Raw genomic sequence first — 16,616 nt, 5'->3', positions numbered from 1 at the left:
AGCCCAGTTAAGCACGGCCACCCCAGGGCCGACGAAGGGCAGTCCTGGCAGTGGCCAGAGAGCTGGGTCAGGTGTCAAGGCAGCCCCGCCATGGCCTTCGAGGAGGGCTGGCCGGGCCCTGGGGAACCCACGTGGCTGTACAGCAGACCCAGCGCGTGGGGTGTGGGCCTCACGAGGGTCTGGCTCTGACCGCTACGCGCCTGGGTCCGGGGGGGGGGCTCTCACACACGCCTGCCAACCGCCTGTCGTTTTGACAAAACACATAAACTGTCCTTTGCAGGTCAAAGACCACGGAACACGCGTCACTCAACAAGAAAAAGCTGGCGGGTCAGTTTTTCCTGGGCCGGCTGCTCCTGGAGCAGTGAGGTCAGTGGAATGCCAGATGCTGAGACCCCCTTGTCCGGCACATGCTCCGTGATTCCTGGCATCAAACTCCCCACGCCTCCTCCGGTCACCGCCACCCCCGTCCTGGAGCAAGTTGACGACGGCGGACCGTCCTGTCTGAGCGTGGAAGCCTGTTCTGCAGTGGAAAACCTGCATACTGACCTCCAGATGCAGGTGTGACACCTCACGGCCCTGGTGCTGGCTGACAGACGACTGGCGCCCCCGCCCTCCCCCAGTCCGGCCAGTGCAGCAGGCAGGCTGGGCGGTCGCTCCCGGATGCCCTACCTCCCACCCCCCCAAAGCATCCTACGGCAGCAGTAAGAAAAATGATTTTGCCAATCCTAAGGTCACGTTAAAAAAACGTTTTTATAAAAAGATTACGGTTTACAACAATTGGAAACCATGACATCCCACATTTCTAAGCTGCAGTGCTGGAACCGTAGGACTTTAAAAGATATCGTATTGTAGAAAAATAACTGTGCAGCTCAGTAAAATGCATGTTGTTCAGCTTCTCAACTTAGAACTAAACATTCACACCAATTATAGTGTCCTTTCCCCCTGTGAATACAGTGATTTGCTGTGTGGCTACATGATTTCAGAACCCTTTGAGCAGTTAGTTCCAATATTCAAGTGATTTCATTAAAAGCACTGGCAGAGTCAATTCGGTGCTGTAAAGGTGAAATGACTTCAGCGCATGTCAACGTGGCACCCCCTACAACACAATCGCCTGGAAAACTGAACAAAGAATGCATGTATCTTAAAAACTACTGAGGTGAAGGAATAATTTAATATCACCAAACGAAAGCCCTGCAGAGCCGGTGCGGTGGACAGTGCCTCCCTGGGAGCCTGGGGCAGTGGCCTGGCCGTCAGCGGAGCACGGTCACGTGGGCGGCGGCAAGGTCCAGGTCCGTCTTGGACGGATACACCACCTTCAGGTGGCCCTCCTCATCCACCACCCGGACCTGTTCCACCACGAGCGGGGCGCTCCCAGCCTGTTCAGCACCGGGAGTCGTCCTGGGGCCCGGGACTTGTCCAGGAATGGCATCGACTTCGTGGTCGGAGAGGGAACCTTCGTCTTTGTTTTCCAAAGTATACTTGTTGATTTCTGCCATTTTCTACAAATGAAAAATATCTTTTCAACCAAGAGATTAGAGGCAACCCAGGGAAGACAGGCTGCCGTCACCCAGATGGCAAAGGGCAGCGGACGCGCCGTCTGTCCCGCGGGGCCAGAGCCTCAGTGGGCAGGATGGGCGGGCAGGACGCTCACCAGGATGAGGGCGTCCATAATGTCCTTGCAAATCTGCAGGCTGGCGGCGCTCGTCACTTCCAGAAACAGGTCACAAGTGGTTTTCTTAATCTTAAACAGAAATTAGAAAGATTTCAGGAAAGAATCAAGTTATCACAAGCAGACACCAGCAACTGCAAGGTCTAAGCTGCAGAAAACCCTGTAAGACGGTGTCACACAAATCCGGACTGTCGCGCTCCTGAGGGGAGGCAGACACCGGGGTGCGGCACACGCGGTGAGTCATGGGCGGCAGCGAGCACACACACGCGTCCACACGCGTGAACGCGACACGTGACGCGGTCTCAAAGGTGCCAGACGCTGGCAGACACCGCCCACCTTCGTCTTCTCACTGTTTGTTATGGGTGGGAAAGAAATCACGTCGCCGTTTGCATCCACGAGGCACGGGTAATGCTCCTTCCCGTCCAGCAGGTGAAGGTACCTGGGTGGGAAGAAAGACTGGTAACAGGCACAGCTGTGGAAACACACCTGAAGGTGAGTGGACGAATCGCAGTTCTCTGGACACAGGAGGTATCACAGGTCAAGGGCACGTGACACAAGCCAGTTCAGAGGGGATGTGCGCAGGGCCTCCTCAGCGCCCGAGCCAGCCGAGCCTGGCCTGGATCCAGCGCAGCAGGCCTGGCTGCCCCTCATGCGTGGCGTGCTCTCCCTGTGCACCCGGTGGACATGCCGAGGGCCCCCCTCTGAGACAACACAAGCCCTGCACTCCTGGCACCTGCTTCTCTGAAGCCACGCGACACGGGGCTACGGCGGATCCTTCCCCCCGGCCTGAGGACCCGAGAGGAGAGTGAAGGCAAGCTGGGGAGGTCTCCGAAGTTCGGGCAGCGGCGGGCGCGCCCGCGCCGGCACAGGCTGACGAGAGGGGCCCCACCTGTGCAGGCCCGACACGTTCTGCCTCTTCTTCTGCTTCCTGTGCTCCTCCGCCTCCAGCTGCAGCTGCCGCACCAGGTCCTTGGCGTTGACTTCCCGGCGCCCCAAGGGGACGATCTACGGGGTGGACACCGCACGTTGGCCTGTCGCTGGGGGTCCCAGCGGGCTGAGGACGGAGGCTGTCCCCACGCCACGAGCAGACGTACTGTGCCTTCAGAGGTCACCCAGGGGGCTGAATCTGAAACCTGCCTAACGCACCGCCGCAGCTCCACGCCTGTGGCTCTGAGGAGGCCGAGGGAAGAGGTGGGGCCAGCGGCCGGAGCCAGTCCCCTGGGAACCCTCCTCCGCCAGGGGCCCGAGGTGCCTCACGCAGAACCCGAGAGACCAGGAGCGGGGTCTTGGCAGAACTCACACTGCGGTCAACCCCGGATCAGGGGGTTTGCAACTGGGATATAAACCACAATTTCTGGTTAAAAGTTAGCGAGCAGGTGAAGGAAACCACTTTCAAATCACCACCTCCTTCGATGAGTTTACTTTTGAAAGTAACTGTCAGCACAACCTGTTTTATTTATGTTCCTGCTGGGAGCAGGAAAGGGTCAGATTCTACCCAAAATGCTCTGACTCAACCACCTGCACGTGTATTTTTTGAAAAACACACAAGGAACACTGAAACTGCAAACACCGGGATGCGTGGCCTCACCCTGAGGTCTTGCGGGGGGCGGGTGGCATACAGCAGGGGCCCCCGGATGGCTCTGAGGTCGTGGGTTGCGATGGTGGCCGCCGTCCTCTTCTCACAAAGGTCCTCGTGCAGCTTTGTCTGCAATACAAGTTCAAGGACAGGCAAAGCTCAGTGTGCCAAGGCCAGAGGGCAAGCCCCCCCGCCACCCCAGCACCCCCGGAGCAGCCTCCCCAGCCAAGTATTTATTTCGGGGAACCTCCGCAGGAAAGCTGGTATCTGCTTATCAGCAGAATTTCTTCTCGCCCTAACTCTCCTGTGCAATGCTTGAGACTTCAAAGAACCCACCTCGAGCTAAAATTTATGACTGAATAAACAGAAGTGTGACTTAAAAAGAAAAACCACCCCAGCAAAAGCTTTTCCTCCAAAACACTGATGTTCGAGTTCTGAGCTCCCGGCTCGGCTTCCTCCCCGTACGTACAGCCTCAGCCCCGCAGGCCACGCTCGGGGTTGCCCACGTGCAAGGATGTGCTTTTTGCTTTAAAAGCTGGGCAGACTTCACAGAACAACAACGAACTCTGTTTGCCTGGCTGAAACTTCACAAAAACTAAACAAGTCACCCGAGAACACGCTGGCAAGAGCTGACGATTTTAACTCTCTCTCATATGAGACTGGACATGTCACCTACTGTGGAAGTCAGAAACCCACCCGCACAGCAGAGACTCAGGGACGGTGACTGCGCCGGGTCCCCTCCCCACCCCACCCGGGCCGGTACCAGGCGCCAGGCGCTCGGCAGGAGCGGTGGTCGCCCCGCCCGCCCACGGCCCGTCTTCCCCGCCCCCATCGCGGCCGCGGGCACCCACCTGGGAGGAGAGGAACCGCTTGAGCGCGTTCCCGGGCTGCAGGTCCATGCCCCGTACCACGGCGCCCACGATGAAGGGCCGCACGTCCCCGACCCCGGGGCTCACCCTGACCATCAGCGGGGCCGGGTTCTCGGCCACGTGCAGGACCCGCAGCAGCAGCCGGCTGGCCTCGTCCACCCACGCCTCCTCGCCCTCGCCGCACTCCCTCTTCCTCCGCTCCCGCCGCTTCCTCCGCGCCTCCTCCCTGTCAGGGCCCTCGGCCTTGCCCCGGCCACGGCAGCACCCGCGGCCCCCGACGCGCAGGTACTCCAGGATGGACCTGGTCTGGCAGCCGCTGACCATCTTCTCCAGGCGCTTGTCCCGCAGCTTGTTCCCCCGGAAGTTGATGTCCTTGAGCTTGGGGCAGTCGGCCAGCTCTGCTGGGATCTCACTCAGCTGGTTGTTGGACAGGTCCAGCGTCTGCGAGGGAGACCGGGACGCATCAGAGCCCCGGGACCCGCCCTCCTGCCGCCTGCCCCGCCTCAGCCCCACGCCTCTCCCCCAGCCCAGCGCCCAGCACGGATGCAGTGACGGGGCTCCTCGGAGGGGAGGCGCGAGTGGACTGCCAGTCGCCTCTGTGAAGTGCTGGTCTTGCTTGTGCTGCTTGACCACCGTGTCCCCGTAGTAACAACCACGGCAGAATTTCCCGATGGTTAGGTTAGAGGGAAAAAAAGACAACGAGGCACGCGGGGAATGTCTGGTTATAAATAAGGACTTTACAGGAGAAATAGGTTCCCCACAAAGTAGCGCTGAGATGTCTTTAATTAAATGAGCAAAAAAGCAAGAACAGAGCAAGAGTAACACAGCAAGATGCTCTCGTATCCTGCGTGGGTGACAGACAGCGAATCAGCGCGTCAATGCTGGGACGGTCCTGGGCCCTCGGCGGTGACACGGGAGGAGGGAGCGGGGGCTACTGCTCCTGCGCCACCAGGAGGTTGGTGAAACCCTGCGGCCCGAGAGAAGGAACCTTCTATGACTACTACTGAGGCTCCCATCAGTGTCGCTGATGCGGTGGAAACGGGCCAAGTGGCCACCTCACGTGGTGGGCAGCAGGCAGGGTCCTGTGCCGCGGGAGGGACTCGGCTGGTGGTGAGGAGGACAGGGCCCCTCCCGGGAGGCCCAGGCGGCGCGCAGCCCTGCAAGTCAGCGGCTTCTTCCTCGTTCTCCTCCAGGGCCCGTGGGAAGCTCTGGATGGGCCCCGCTCGGCTTCGCTTGGACCTGACACGGGGCCTGGGGAGAAACCCTATAATCTGGTTTGGTGGTGGTAAGCACAGGGGACCGGCATTTGGACAGCGAGGCAGTGACGGGTGGCAGGGGCCTCCCCAGGGGCTGCAGATCCGGGAGCGCTCGGGCAGGCCCCTCCTCGCACTCAGGGAGCAGCGCCCACAGCAGCGTGGCCAGCGAGGAGTCCTGGTCCTGACGGGGACACCACGGCCCCGAATGATCACAGCTGGGTCACAGCGGGTGGTGGATTTGTCACCAGCTGGGAAGGGGGACAGGGGCCCTGACTATCCACAAGATGCTGTCTGCTGTGGCTGGCACAGAGAGGGTGGTTTTTAAGGGAGCTTCACAAACCCCGGTTATGAAGGAAACTGGCTCAGCAGTCAAGGCCGCAAGAACCAGGGTGGAGGAGGGGTGTGGCAGGTGGGTGCCCGACAGAGGGTGACAGAGGAGACTCCGCGCGCGGCAGGACCGGAGGCTCGGGAGGGAGGGAGCAACTGCAGAGCAGACTTTGATCCTGCAGTCGACCCAGAAATGGAGAAAGAGAAGGTGAGGCTGACACGGTCTCCAGTCACCACCGGGGACCAAGCACTCAGTGGTCACGCGGGCTGTGGGTTAACCGGACGTCACACACCTGTCACCGTTTGGTGCCTCTCCAGGCCTCTCCCCGCTCTCAGGCGAGACTGGACAGGCGGGTAGATGGGCTGAAATGTGGCCCTTCCAGGCTTCTCTGTGTCCTGCCCGCCCCCCCCCCGCCATGCTCACGCACACACACACACCCGTGCACAGGACTTGGCGGTGCCCCTGCGCCCCAGCCTGGGGCCCGCTGGCCTCCTCACTCACTGCTAACTGGCAGCATCAGCAACAGCCAGTGCCGAGCCCAGGGCTGCGGAGCTGCTCCCCCAGGACACGGCCAGGTGTCAGAACACACCTGGACGGGAGGACGGGCCGGGGCCACCTAGACCAGGTAACCCTGTGTGCACACTCAGCCTGGCCTGGGCCAGAAGAACCGGGTCCCCGCCCACTGGCAGGCTGTGAACAGCAGGCAAGGGCTGACGTTTCGAGGTCAGGTTTGGACCTGCACACCCAGCCTGGGGGTCGCAACAGCTTGAACTCCACTGGCAACTCTGACTGCAGCATGAAAACACAGCCGCCGCGAGTGGAAGGTCTGTGCCTCCACGAGGAAGAGACCCACAAACAGCAGCGGAGGAAGGGCCGGCAAGAGTGGGGGAGGGTGGCCCCCAGCCCCGACCGGAGCAGTGTCAGGCCAGCAGCCCGCTGAGGTGGTCTCCTCGGAGGACAGGTGCAGGGGTACTGGGGCGGGGGTCTGTCAGGGGCAACAATCGCCAGACACTGGGCATTTCGGAGCAGAGGGCAGTGGCAGCAGCCAGTGCCACAGACAGCAGCCCAGGACCTGCCCCGGGGCCCTGCGGGAGACAAACAGGGAGCAGGGCAGGCAGCCGACAGGGCTCTGGGGGTGCCATGTCCAGCAGAGGCGGGGAGACCACCGACGGGTTCAAAGCGGCCCCCACAGCAGGACACGCCACCCGGCGTCAGGCACGCAGAGCCGCAGGTTCGATGGCGAGTGGAGTCCAGGGGTTTCACGGCCGGAGCGTGAGTGGCGGAGGGAGACCTGCAGCTGAAGTGATGTCTGGATGGCGTAAAACTGCGCAGGGCAGGGGGCGGGGGCGGGAAACCCACAATCACCGAAGGGAGAATGACGTGAATTGAGTGCACGTGGAGGGGCCTCCAGGCACCTGCCCAGAAGACAGCCAGGCACTCCCTCCCTGTAGGTAACACAATAGTGACACCGGCCAGGCAGGGCCAGCCTCTGACCCTAGACTGTGACTCGACTGCTGGGCCGAGCTGCGGGGAAGGGACCCTAAATCCCTGGTTGTGAGACCCTACAGACACACACTCTACCCCTGGGGGTGTGGAAGGACCCCTCTGTTCCAGCTGATGGTGACCAGGCCGAGGGGACCTGAACCCACCATCTCCAACAGCAACTGAGGAAATGATAAGATGGAAAGATTTTTTTTTAACTTCAGTTTTTCGTCACTGGACAAAGGTTTCATGGTCAAAGTTCCACTTCTCTGTGAAACGTGATTATGGGAGGAGTCCCCTAAATGAGCGACACCAGACGACATGAGCGGGCACGAGTCCTGGCAGGGCTGGAGAAGCCCCGAGTGCCGCGGCCCTTCAGCTGATGAGTGTGCTGGCCCGGAACAGCTTCATAAATCTGGGGGCACATCTGGCCTGCCCGTCCCTCCAGCAATCCCCGGTGGCAGTGCCATGGGCCTGGGTAACAACAAGGGCAACCTTGGAGCATCACAGCCCTGCGGCTGAGCCCCATGGGTAACAGAACCCCAGCGGGGAGAAGCCCAGCTGAGTGGGTCCGAGGTCAGGACAGTGATGAAGCCGGCTCTCCAGGCAGAGTTAACTGGGCAGGGAAAGGACAGCTCTCCCTTCGGCTTCCTTGTCCCCAGCAGCTGCGGTGGGGAAGAGGGTCCGACCTTCACGGCCCCGAGGGGAGTGGGCATCAATCAAGCAGCTCTCCTGTGCTGGCTCCCGACTGGGAGGCGAGTGGGACAAGCAGGGGCCTGTGCGCTGCCACCGTGGTGGCCCCCACAAAACCACGCCTCCAGGTATTCACCTCCTTGTGTGGCATCTCCCACAACTCTGGACTGAGCTCTACTTACGCAATCAGCAGGATGCAGTGGATGTGGCGGGCTGCTAGGTCCAGGTCTGTGCCTCAGGAAGGCCTGGCAGCTCCTGCCATTGTGCTCTAAGGAGCCCTGAGCCGCCATGTGAGAGGTCAGACTATCCGGCGGGGACGGGAGACGTCCCAAGATGACGTGGAGACAGGAGTCAGCCACGCCGGCCATGCCAGCCGAGCCTGGCCCTGTGCCCACGGCAGCTGACCGTGAGCAAATAAAACGACCACTGTGTTAAGCCACAGCCTTGGCGCGGTGATGCGGCCACGGAGGACCTGCACCAGTGCCATCACTGCACTTTCTTCATGGCACCGTGGTCATCCTCAGAGGGGAGGAGATGGGCAGGAGCCCAGGGCGCCGCTACAAGACACTGAGCTGAACCCACACTTTCTGGTTCCAAGAGCAGCTGTCCGACTCCCACTGTCCCCCCACCTCACAGGAAGGACAGAGAACGCCTCTGGCCTCGGAGCGCCAGGGTGTGGAGCGATGCTGCTTCACCCAGTTCTAGCAGCTGTTCCTCGTGAAGGCATCATTTTAGGAAAGGCCCCAAAAGGACATCTAAGTCCAAAAGGGACTCCAAGTAGCTCTGACATGACACTCTCCAAGAAACAGGTCTCTTCAGGTGAAGGAGAGCAATGGAAGTCTAAAAATGGGGAACAGGATGGACCGGGCGACGGGGGACTGAGCAAGCAAGACTTTCTCTTTCACCTGAACGAGGGTGTTCTGGACACAATAAGGGCTGCTTTACTGGGCGGGCAGCCAGAGGCACTACAGAACATTAACAAAACAAAACGAAACCCAAAGCTGAATACTGCTGAGACATTACAGATTTGAAGAAAAATATAAAAACTGTACACTCACATGATGCTATGTTAAGCTACACATTTGGTACATCTACCTTCTGGGAAACCAAGAGACGTATGAGATGGGTGATGGAGGAGAAAGGGCTTATATCATGTGTCACACCACAGCCCTGGAGGGAAGCTACAGCCCTGGGACCAGCATCCCAGGAGTCGTGCCCCACAGCTTCTTCCTGGAAATGCCAGTTAGTGCGTGTCACTCGGCAGGGTGGCCTCCTGTTTCTCTTAACTATAAACACACACACGCACACACGCACACACATACATCCTGACATAAAGACATTTGTAAAATGAGTTGGCAACATCTTAAGAGTAACTCCCGGTGCTAAGAGGTCAGTTGCTAAACTACACACACGTTTTATTGTTTTAAAAAAGTCTGCAATGGGAACCTACCTCAACATCATAAAGGCCATATACGACAAACCCACAGCAAACATCATTCTCGATGGTGAAAAACTGAAAGCATTTCCTCTAAGATCAGGAACAAGACAAGGATGTCCACTCTCGCCACTGTTATTCAACGTAGTTTTGGAAGTCCTAGCCACGGCAATCAGAGAAGAAAAAGAAATAAAAGGAATACAAATTGGAAAAGAAGAAGTAAAACTGTCACTGTTGCAGATGACATATTATACATAGATAATCCTAAAGATGCCACCAGAAAACTACTAGAGCTCATCAATGAATTTGGTAAAGCTGCAGGATACAAAATTAATGCACAGAAATCTCTTGCACTCCTACACACTAACAGTGAAAGACCAGAAAGAGAAATTAAGGAAACAATCCCATTCACCATTCCAACAAAAAGAACAAAACACCCAGGAATAAGCCTACCTAAGGAGGTAAAAGACCTGTACTCAGAAAACTATAAGACACTGATGAAAGAAATCAAGGAAGACACAAACAGATGGAGAGATATACCATGTTCTTGGATTAGAAGAATCAATATTGTAAAAATGACTATACTACCCAAAGCAATCTACAGATTCAATGCAATCCCTATCAAACTACCAATGGCATTCTTTTTTACAGAACTAGAACAAAAAATCTTAAAATCTGTATGGAGACATAAAGGCCCAGAATAGCCAAAGGAATCTTGAGGGAAAAAAATGGAGCTGGAGGGATCAGGCTCCCTGACTTCAGACTATACTACAAAGCTACAGTAATCAAGACAGTATGGTACTGGCACAAAAACAGAAATACAGATCAATGGAACAGGACAGAAAGCCCAGAGATAAACCCATGCACCTATGGTCAACTAATCTATGACAAAGGAGGCAACACTATACAATGGGGAAAAGACAGCCTCTTCAGTAAGTGGTGCTGGGAAAACTGGACAGCTACGTGTAAAAGAATTAAATTAGAACACTCCCTAATAACATACACAAAAATAAACTCAAAATGGATTAGAGACCTAAATTTAAGACCAGACACTATAAAACTCTTAAAGGAAAACATAGAAAAAACACTCTTTGACATAAATCACAGCAAGATCTTTTTTGATCCACCTCCTAGAGTAATGGAAATAAAAACAAAAATAAACAAATGGGACCTAATGAAACTTCAAAGCTTTTGCAAAGCAAAGGATACTACAAACAAGATAAAAAGGCAACCCGCAGAATGGGGAAAAATATTTGCAAACGAATCAATGGATAAAGGATTAACCTCCAAAATGTATAAACAGCTCATGCTGCTCAATATTAAAAAAAACAAACAACCCAATCAAAAAATGGGCAGAAGACCTAAACAGACATTTCTCCAAAGAGGATATACAGATTGCCAAGAAGCACATGAAAAGCTGCTCAACAGCACTAATTATTAGAGAAATGTAAATCAAAACTACAACGAGGTATCACCTCACACCAGTTAGAATGGGCATCATTAGAAAATCTACAAACAACAAATGCTGGAGAGGGTGTGGAGAAAAGGGAACCCTCTTGCACTGTTGGTGGGAATGTAAATTGGTACAGCCACTATGGAGAACAGTATGGAGGTTCCTTAAAAAACTAAAACTAGAACTACCATACGACCCAGCAATCCCACCACTGGGCATGTACCCTGAGAAAACCATAATTCAAAAAGACACACATACCCCAATGTTCACTGCGGCAATGTTTACAATAGCCAGGTCATGGAAGCAACCCAAATGCCCATCAACAGAGGAATGGATAAAGAAGATGTGGTACATATATACAATGGAATATTACTCAGCCATAAAAAGGAACAAAACTGGGTTATTTGTAGAGACGTGGATGGACCTAGAGACTGTCATACAGAGTGACGTAAGTCAGAAGGAGAAAAACTATTATCGTACGTTAACGCATATATGTGGAAACTAGAAAAATGGTACAGATGAACCGATTTGCAAGGCAGAAATAGACACAGATGTAGAGAACAAACGTATGGACACCAAGGGGGGAAAGCTGGGGGGAGGTGGGATGAATTGGGATATTGAGGACTGACATATATACACTAATGTGTATAAAATAGATAATAAGAACCTGCTGTATTAAAAAAAAAAGTCTGCATAAAAGGATGGCAATGAGGAGGAAGAAACAGGGGCCTGCCTCTTTAAGGACAGGGGCCTCTAGACTGGATTTAGGCCATGGTCACGGCAACTCCTGCCCTCTGGTCTCTTCCTCAACAGACTTACTGGGCCCTTGTTCCGAGTCGAGCATTCTGTTGGGACCTGGGGTCCCCGGATGAATAAAATAAACAAGACAAGAGAGCCTAGACAAGAGAGCCTAGACGAAACCCCAACCTATTTGCTGCGTACTTTGGGCAACCCCTTCCGGCCTCCTGTAAGACAGGAATAACCACCCCTGCCTTGGAAAGCCGTTGTTGGGGTCAAGTGAACTATCACATGTGAAATCACACGCGTGGCCTTACGCAAATTCCAGTCATTTCACATCTCCACGCCCTGCCTGGGCGGCCTCACGCACAGGGCTCACCCAGTCCTTTCACAAACATTTGGAGATGCAAAAATTTAGATACCCGTACCCGCTGTTGACCTGGTTCCGACCTGAGCGGGAAGCCCAGTTAGTCCACGATCACGAAACAGTGTGTTGCATGTTAAAACCCAGTTGTGAGCAGAGTGTGTGGGGCGAGCCGAGAGGACCACCCGAGGACAGAGGCAGGCTAGTTCGAGGGGACCCGGGGGTAGGCCGGCTTCCCAGAGATACCGACGCTGCGGTGGCCCTTCCCGGCCGAGTTGGGACGGCTCGGCACCGGCAGGAGACCCCCGTCCGTGGCTACCACAGGGCCCGCCCCGCCCACCCCGCTGACCGCTGACCTTGAGCGAGGCCAGGTGGGCGATTTCGGGGCTGAGCTCCCGGAGGCAGTTGTCGGCAGCCGCCAGTTCGCTGAGCAGCGGCAGCGCGCCGGGACTGAAGAGCGCGGCGGGGAAGGCGTCCAGGCGGTTGCCGGTGAGGTTGAGGGTCTGCAGGCGCGGCGCGCAGCGCGCCAGGTCGGCGGGCAGCTCGCGCAGCCGGTTGCCACTGAGGTTGAGGCTCTGCAGCTGCGGGAGGCCCGGCGGCTCGGCGGGGCCTAGGCCCTGGCCCGGCGGCAGCGCCTCCAGCGCGTTGCCTGATAGGTCGAGCACGCGCAGCGCGGGCAGCGGGCCGAGCTCAGGGATCAGGCCGGGCCCCAGCGCGTTGCGCCGCAGCACGAGGCTGTGCAGCTGCGGGAGGCCCTGAGCCAGGCCCGGGCCCGGCTCGCGCAGGCTGCCGCAGCCGCTCACCTCCAGGTAGTGAAGCAGCGGGAGAGTGAAGAGCCGCGGCGGCAGCCGCCCGCCCGCCGCGCGCACCCGCTGTTCCAGCCCGGGCCCGGTCAGCAGCAGCTCCCGCCGCCGCTCCCGCTCCGCCAGCTCCAGCTCCGGCCAGGCCTCCGACACCGCCGCAGCCGCCATCGCGCCGCCACTCCCGCAGCCCCTGCCGGGGCGCTTCCGGGGCACGCGGCGCTACTTCCGGTGTGGGCCGGAAGGAGCCGTCGAGAGCTGCGCGGACGCTAGAGCGCCGCAGCGAGGGCCATAGAGGAGCCCGGTGGGGCGTGGCTCGAGGCCGTCGTCGGCGGGGTTCGGGTCCTCACCGTGGGCGTGTGGGTGGGCTTCCGGAGTGCCTAGGCCCACGTAGGGCCGTGAGTGCTGGGCCGGAGATGAACGGTCCCCGAGAGGACAGACGGGCGGAAGGACCGTGTGACAACGGGTGTGTTATCACTTCTAGTACCTCCGGGGATGAGCCCGTCTTCCCTGGACGGTGCGCTCCCGGGAGGGGGTCTCTGACGACTGAGTTCCTTTGGGAGGATGTGTTTAGGCAGAAGGGGAGTTCAGACAAACCTCTCCCTGCGTTTACTGATTTCCAAGAGCACACAGCTCAGAACAGTCAGTATACCGAGGCGGTACATTTCGGGGTGGTATGACCTGAACTCCTAGTCATATTTCGGGGTGGCATCGTCTGCTACCCTTCAAAAACCTAACCAGGCTCCTCTTCGTAATTTCCCATCCGCTGGCTCCCTCTCCCTGCCCTGTGGCTATAACCCCCCAGGCTGTATTCAGAGTTGAGTTCACTGTCCCCTGCTGCAATCTTGCATTAAGTCTTCCTTGCTGGTTTTTAACAAGCATACAGTGCACTTTTTTTTCCCCTTTCTTTTAGAGGTTAGTGATTTGTGTATTGGAATCACCAGGAAGTTACAAGTGACTGATGCCCCAGTCCCTGGTCCAGAGATTCTGGCCCAACGGTGTGGGCTGCAGCACGGGCATGGTTTTTTTTTTTTTTTTTTTTTTTTTTTGCGGTACGCGGGCCTCTCACTGCTGTGGTCTCTCCCGCTGCGGAGCACAGGCTCCGGACGCGCAGGCTCAGCAGCCATGGCTCACGGGCCCAGCCGCTCCGTGGCATGTGGGATCTTCCCGGACCGGGGCACGAACCCGTGTCCCCTGCATCGGCAGGCGGACTCTCAACCACTGCGCCACCAGGGAAGCCCAGGCATGGGGGTTTTACAAACTCCCCGGGTGTTCTGTTGGGTAGGCAAGGTTGAGAGGCTGTTAGGGATCAGATCGTTTCCATGTGTTAGGACCCACTCATCAGGGCTGTTTGGAGGAGGAGGGTGGGAGGAATAGTGCTGAGGTCAGCTGTCCTATTCTCTGCCCCTGTTTTTAACTCCTCACCCCAGCAGGGTTTTCAGTTTTATTTTGTTTTGAAATTCCTGAACATTGTATTGAAGGGTGATGTACATCCAGAAAAGTGTGCACGTAGCATAAGTGAATTTTGTCCAGACTGAACACATCCGTGTAGCCATCACGCAGAACAAGAAACCAGTGATCACCAGTCCCCCCAGACCCCCATGTGCCCCGATATTGTGGTTTTGCCAGTTTTTGCACTTTGTGTATAACATGCAGGGCCGGCTCTCGGTTCCTGGCCTCTTTCGCCCCATGTCATGCTTCTGGGATCACTGTGTGTGGGAGGTACTTGTGGGTTGTTTGCTGTCTGGCATTATACGTGCGTTGTGACTGTACCATGTTTACTTCTAGCAGGGCCTTTGTGCTGCCCTGACTTCGCCCCCGTCAGCCCCAATGACCCCACCCAGGAAAGACAGATTTTTGTCTCGGTTGCTGTTGTGACCAATTCCATCTGTGAAGGGCAGGCAGTGACTTTCCCCAGGCAAGGCCGGGAGAGGTGAGAATGGGCCCCTAGGACTTCTTCCACCTCTGCCTTCTGAGCCGGCTTCCGCTGCCCCCTGTGTGCTGCTGGGTCTCCTCAGTGATTTTTTGGAAGGTTGTACACACATGCATGATATCAGTGGCTTTCAGTTCCTGGGACCTGGGTGTTGTCTTGCTTGCTTAGTTTCTCGTGGTAGATTTCTGGGCTGCTGTCCAGCAGCTCATGCTAACACACATCATCTTGACAGGCTATGAGAGTAGTAATAGTTTTACAGTAGCCAACACTGGAAACAACCAATGACCATCAACAGGAGAATGGATAAATAAGTTGTGGGACGTTTCTTCAAGTGGATGACCACACGGGGACCGTGTCTGAGCTGCACGCAGCAGCAGGAAGGACGGACGGTCAGGGTCATGATGGGGAGGGAGGAAAGCAAATCACACAGGGATGCACGCGGTATGATTCCACGTGCACGGCTTAAAGATATGTCAAACTCGATTCTTCTGTCTAGGGATACATGCCTGTGTGGTGTCTGTGAAGACAGCCGAGGTTGACACTGCAGACAGTGCGGCCAGACCCCAGTGCCACCGCTGTCTCTTCTCCAGCTGTGCCGAGCTGCTTGGTCGGCCTGCAGGGTGCAGCCGGTCCATCCAGACCCCCTCTCCATCCCCTTCCCTGCCCCAGTCCCAGTCCCCATCGCTGTCCCCGCCCTGGTCCCCGACCATGTCTCCACCGGCTGAGGCTGGGAGCTGGAGGCCCTGGACCCCTGGCAGTGACTGTCCCAGCCTCCGGGGTAATTTGATTTAGGATCCCTGGATTTGGTAAACAGCATTCCCAAGCGTTGTCTCCTTACCCCGTGGGGGGAGAGAGATCTCGATCTAGAACCCTAGCAGTGGTTCCAGCAATGCCTCCCACCTTCAGCAGGACACTGCTCCCCTCCATTGCCAGGACTGGTCCCGGGACACCGGGAGGCACCAAGAAGGGGTGGCCAGGTGACCGGTGTGGAGGCAGCGCTAGGACACTCCTGGGGAGTCCTCAACCTTCAGGACGAGGGCCATGAAAGGGGGCTTTAGGGACGAGCTAGGCCCCGGGACGCCTGCTCACAAGGACACCCACCCTGCTGCTCAGTCTGACCTCACTCTCTTCCCCGCTTTCCCTGCTGGGACATCTCTTGATGGGGAAGGGGCCGCACGCCTCCCCTGCACTTGAGAGCTCAGAGACTGGGGGTGGGGAGGGTGGTGGTGGTGTCCTTCCTCCTGCGGCTGGCTCCCCGCCCCCCACCCCGGGAGGCACCCCTGGGGACCTCAGAGGCCAGAAGGAAGCTCGGGAGATTTTGAGGCCAGCCGGGCAGGTGGCGGCGCCACACCTTCCGTCTCCCCCCACCCCTGCAGGCTGATCACCTTCCCGGCCTGAGATGGAGGGGTGGAGGCTGCCTGGGCGGAACTAATCTGGGCTCGGGCGCAGGCGCACAGAGGGCGTCCGCTGGGAACCAGGCTCAGCACCTCCCCCTCAGCTCCATTCCGGGGTGTTGGGGGAAACAGAGGCAGAGACAAGCGGATCTTGCCTCCAGTACCCCGAACCTGCTCCCAGCAACCCTCACCGCAGGGTTGACAGCGGCGCAGAGCACAGGGTTCACATCTGGGCACGCTGCCTTCCGGTGGTGAGGGCTTGGGCTCTGAGCCAGTTTCCCTGCCCGCAGTGGAGGGTAGGACCAGCTGCCCTGCAGGTCCTCTGACCCTTCCAGAGCACGCACGTGGGGGCGTGGGGCGCTCCACTGAATTGCTCCCGTCCGCCCTGCAGCAGCCGCTCCGGGGGTCACCGCCCCAACCCCCCGACCCCAGACCTGGGGGGCTCAGCCCCTGCCCAGGGCTTTCCCGCCCCTGGTGGCAGCAGGCTGGGCGGAGACCCCAGCGCTCCGAGGATTCGGGGCACACGCTGCCCCAGCAGGCTCTTGTTTCTTTAGCACTGGGCTAGTTTTTAAGAGCAAATAAGCAATGGCACTAACGAACACCTAGTTGAAAGTAGCGCACTGAAA

General features: G+C 57.3%; 1 protein-coding gene across 1 annotated transcript; it reads right to left on the bottom strand.

Moving 5' to 3' along the window:
* Positions 1-731: 731 nt before the first annotated feature.
* Positions 732-12,874, bottom strand: LRRC47 (leucine rich repeat containing 47). Its single transcript, XM_081223489.1, has 7 exons — positions 12,220-12,874; positions 4,097-4,555; positions 3,258-3,374; positions 2,559-2,674; positions 2,006-2,108; positions 1,652-1,741; positions 732-1,499 (listed from the first exon to the last, which is right to left on the bottom strand). Exons 1-7 carry the CDS (start codon positions 12,832-12,834, stop codon positions 1,251-1,253), a joined length of 1,749 nt encoding a protein of 582 aa, XP_081079615.1. The 5' UTR covers positions 12,835-12,874; the 3' UTR covers positions 732-1,250.
* Positions 12,875-16,616: the final 3,742 nt, after the last annotated feature.

This window comes from Mesoplodon bidens (assembly GCF_964165515.1).
Source record: "Mesoplodon bidens genome assembly, chromosome: 2".
Taxonomy (NCBI): Eukaryota; Metazoa; Chordata; class Mammalia; order Artiodactyla; family Ziphiidae; genus Mesoplodon; species Mesoplodon bidens.
The sequence above is the reverse complement of the archived record's forward strand: the minus strand, read 5'-3'. Positions and strand labels throughout refer to the sequence as shown.

Excerpts from the sequence above, each read along its gene's own strand:
- LRRC47 (XM_081223489.1), bottom strand. The coding sequence starts at position 12,834 with ATGGCGGCTGCGGCGGTGTCGGAGGCCTGGCCGGAGCTGGAGCTGGCG. Across the intron at positions 1,742-2,005 it reads CAAACAGTGAGAAGACGAAG|ATTAAGAAAACCACTTGTGA; the intron begins GTGGGCGGTGTC and ends TTTCTGTTTAAG. Across the intron at positions 1,500-1,651 it reads TTATGGACGCCCTCATCCTG|AAAATGGCAGAAATCAACAA; the intron begins GTGAGCGTCCTG and ends TTTCATTTGTAG.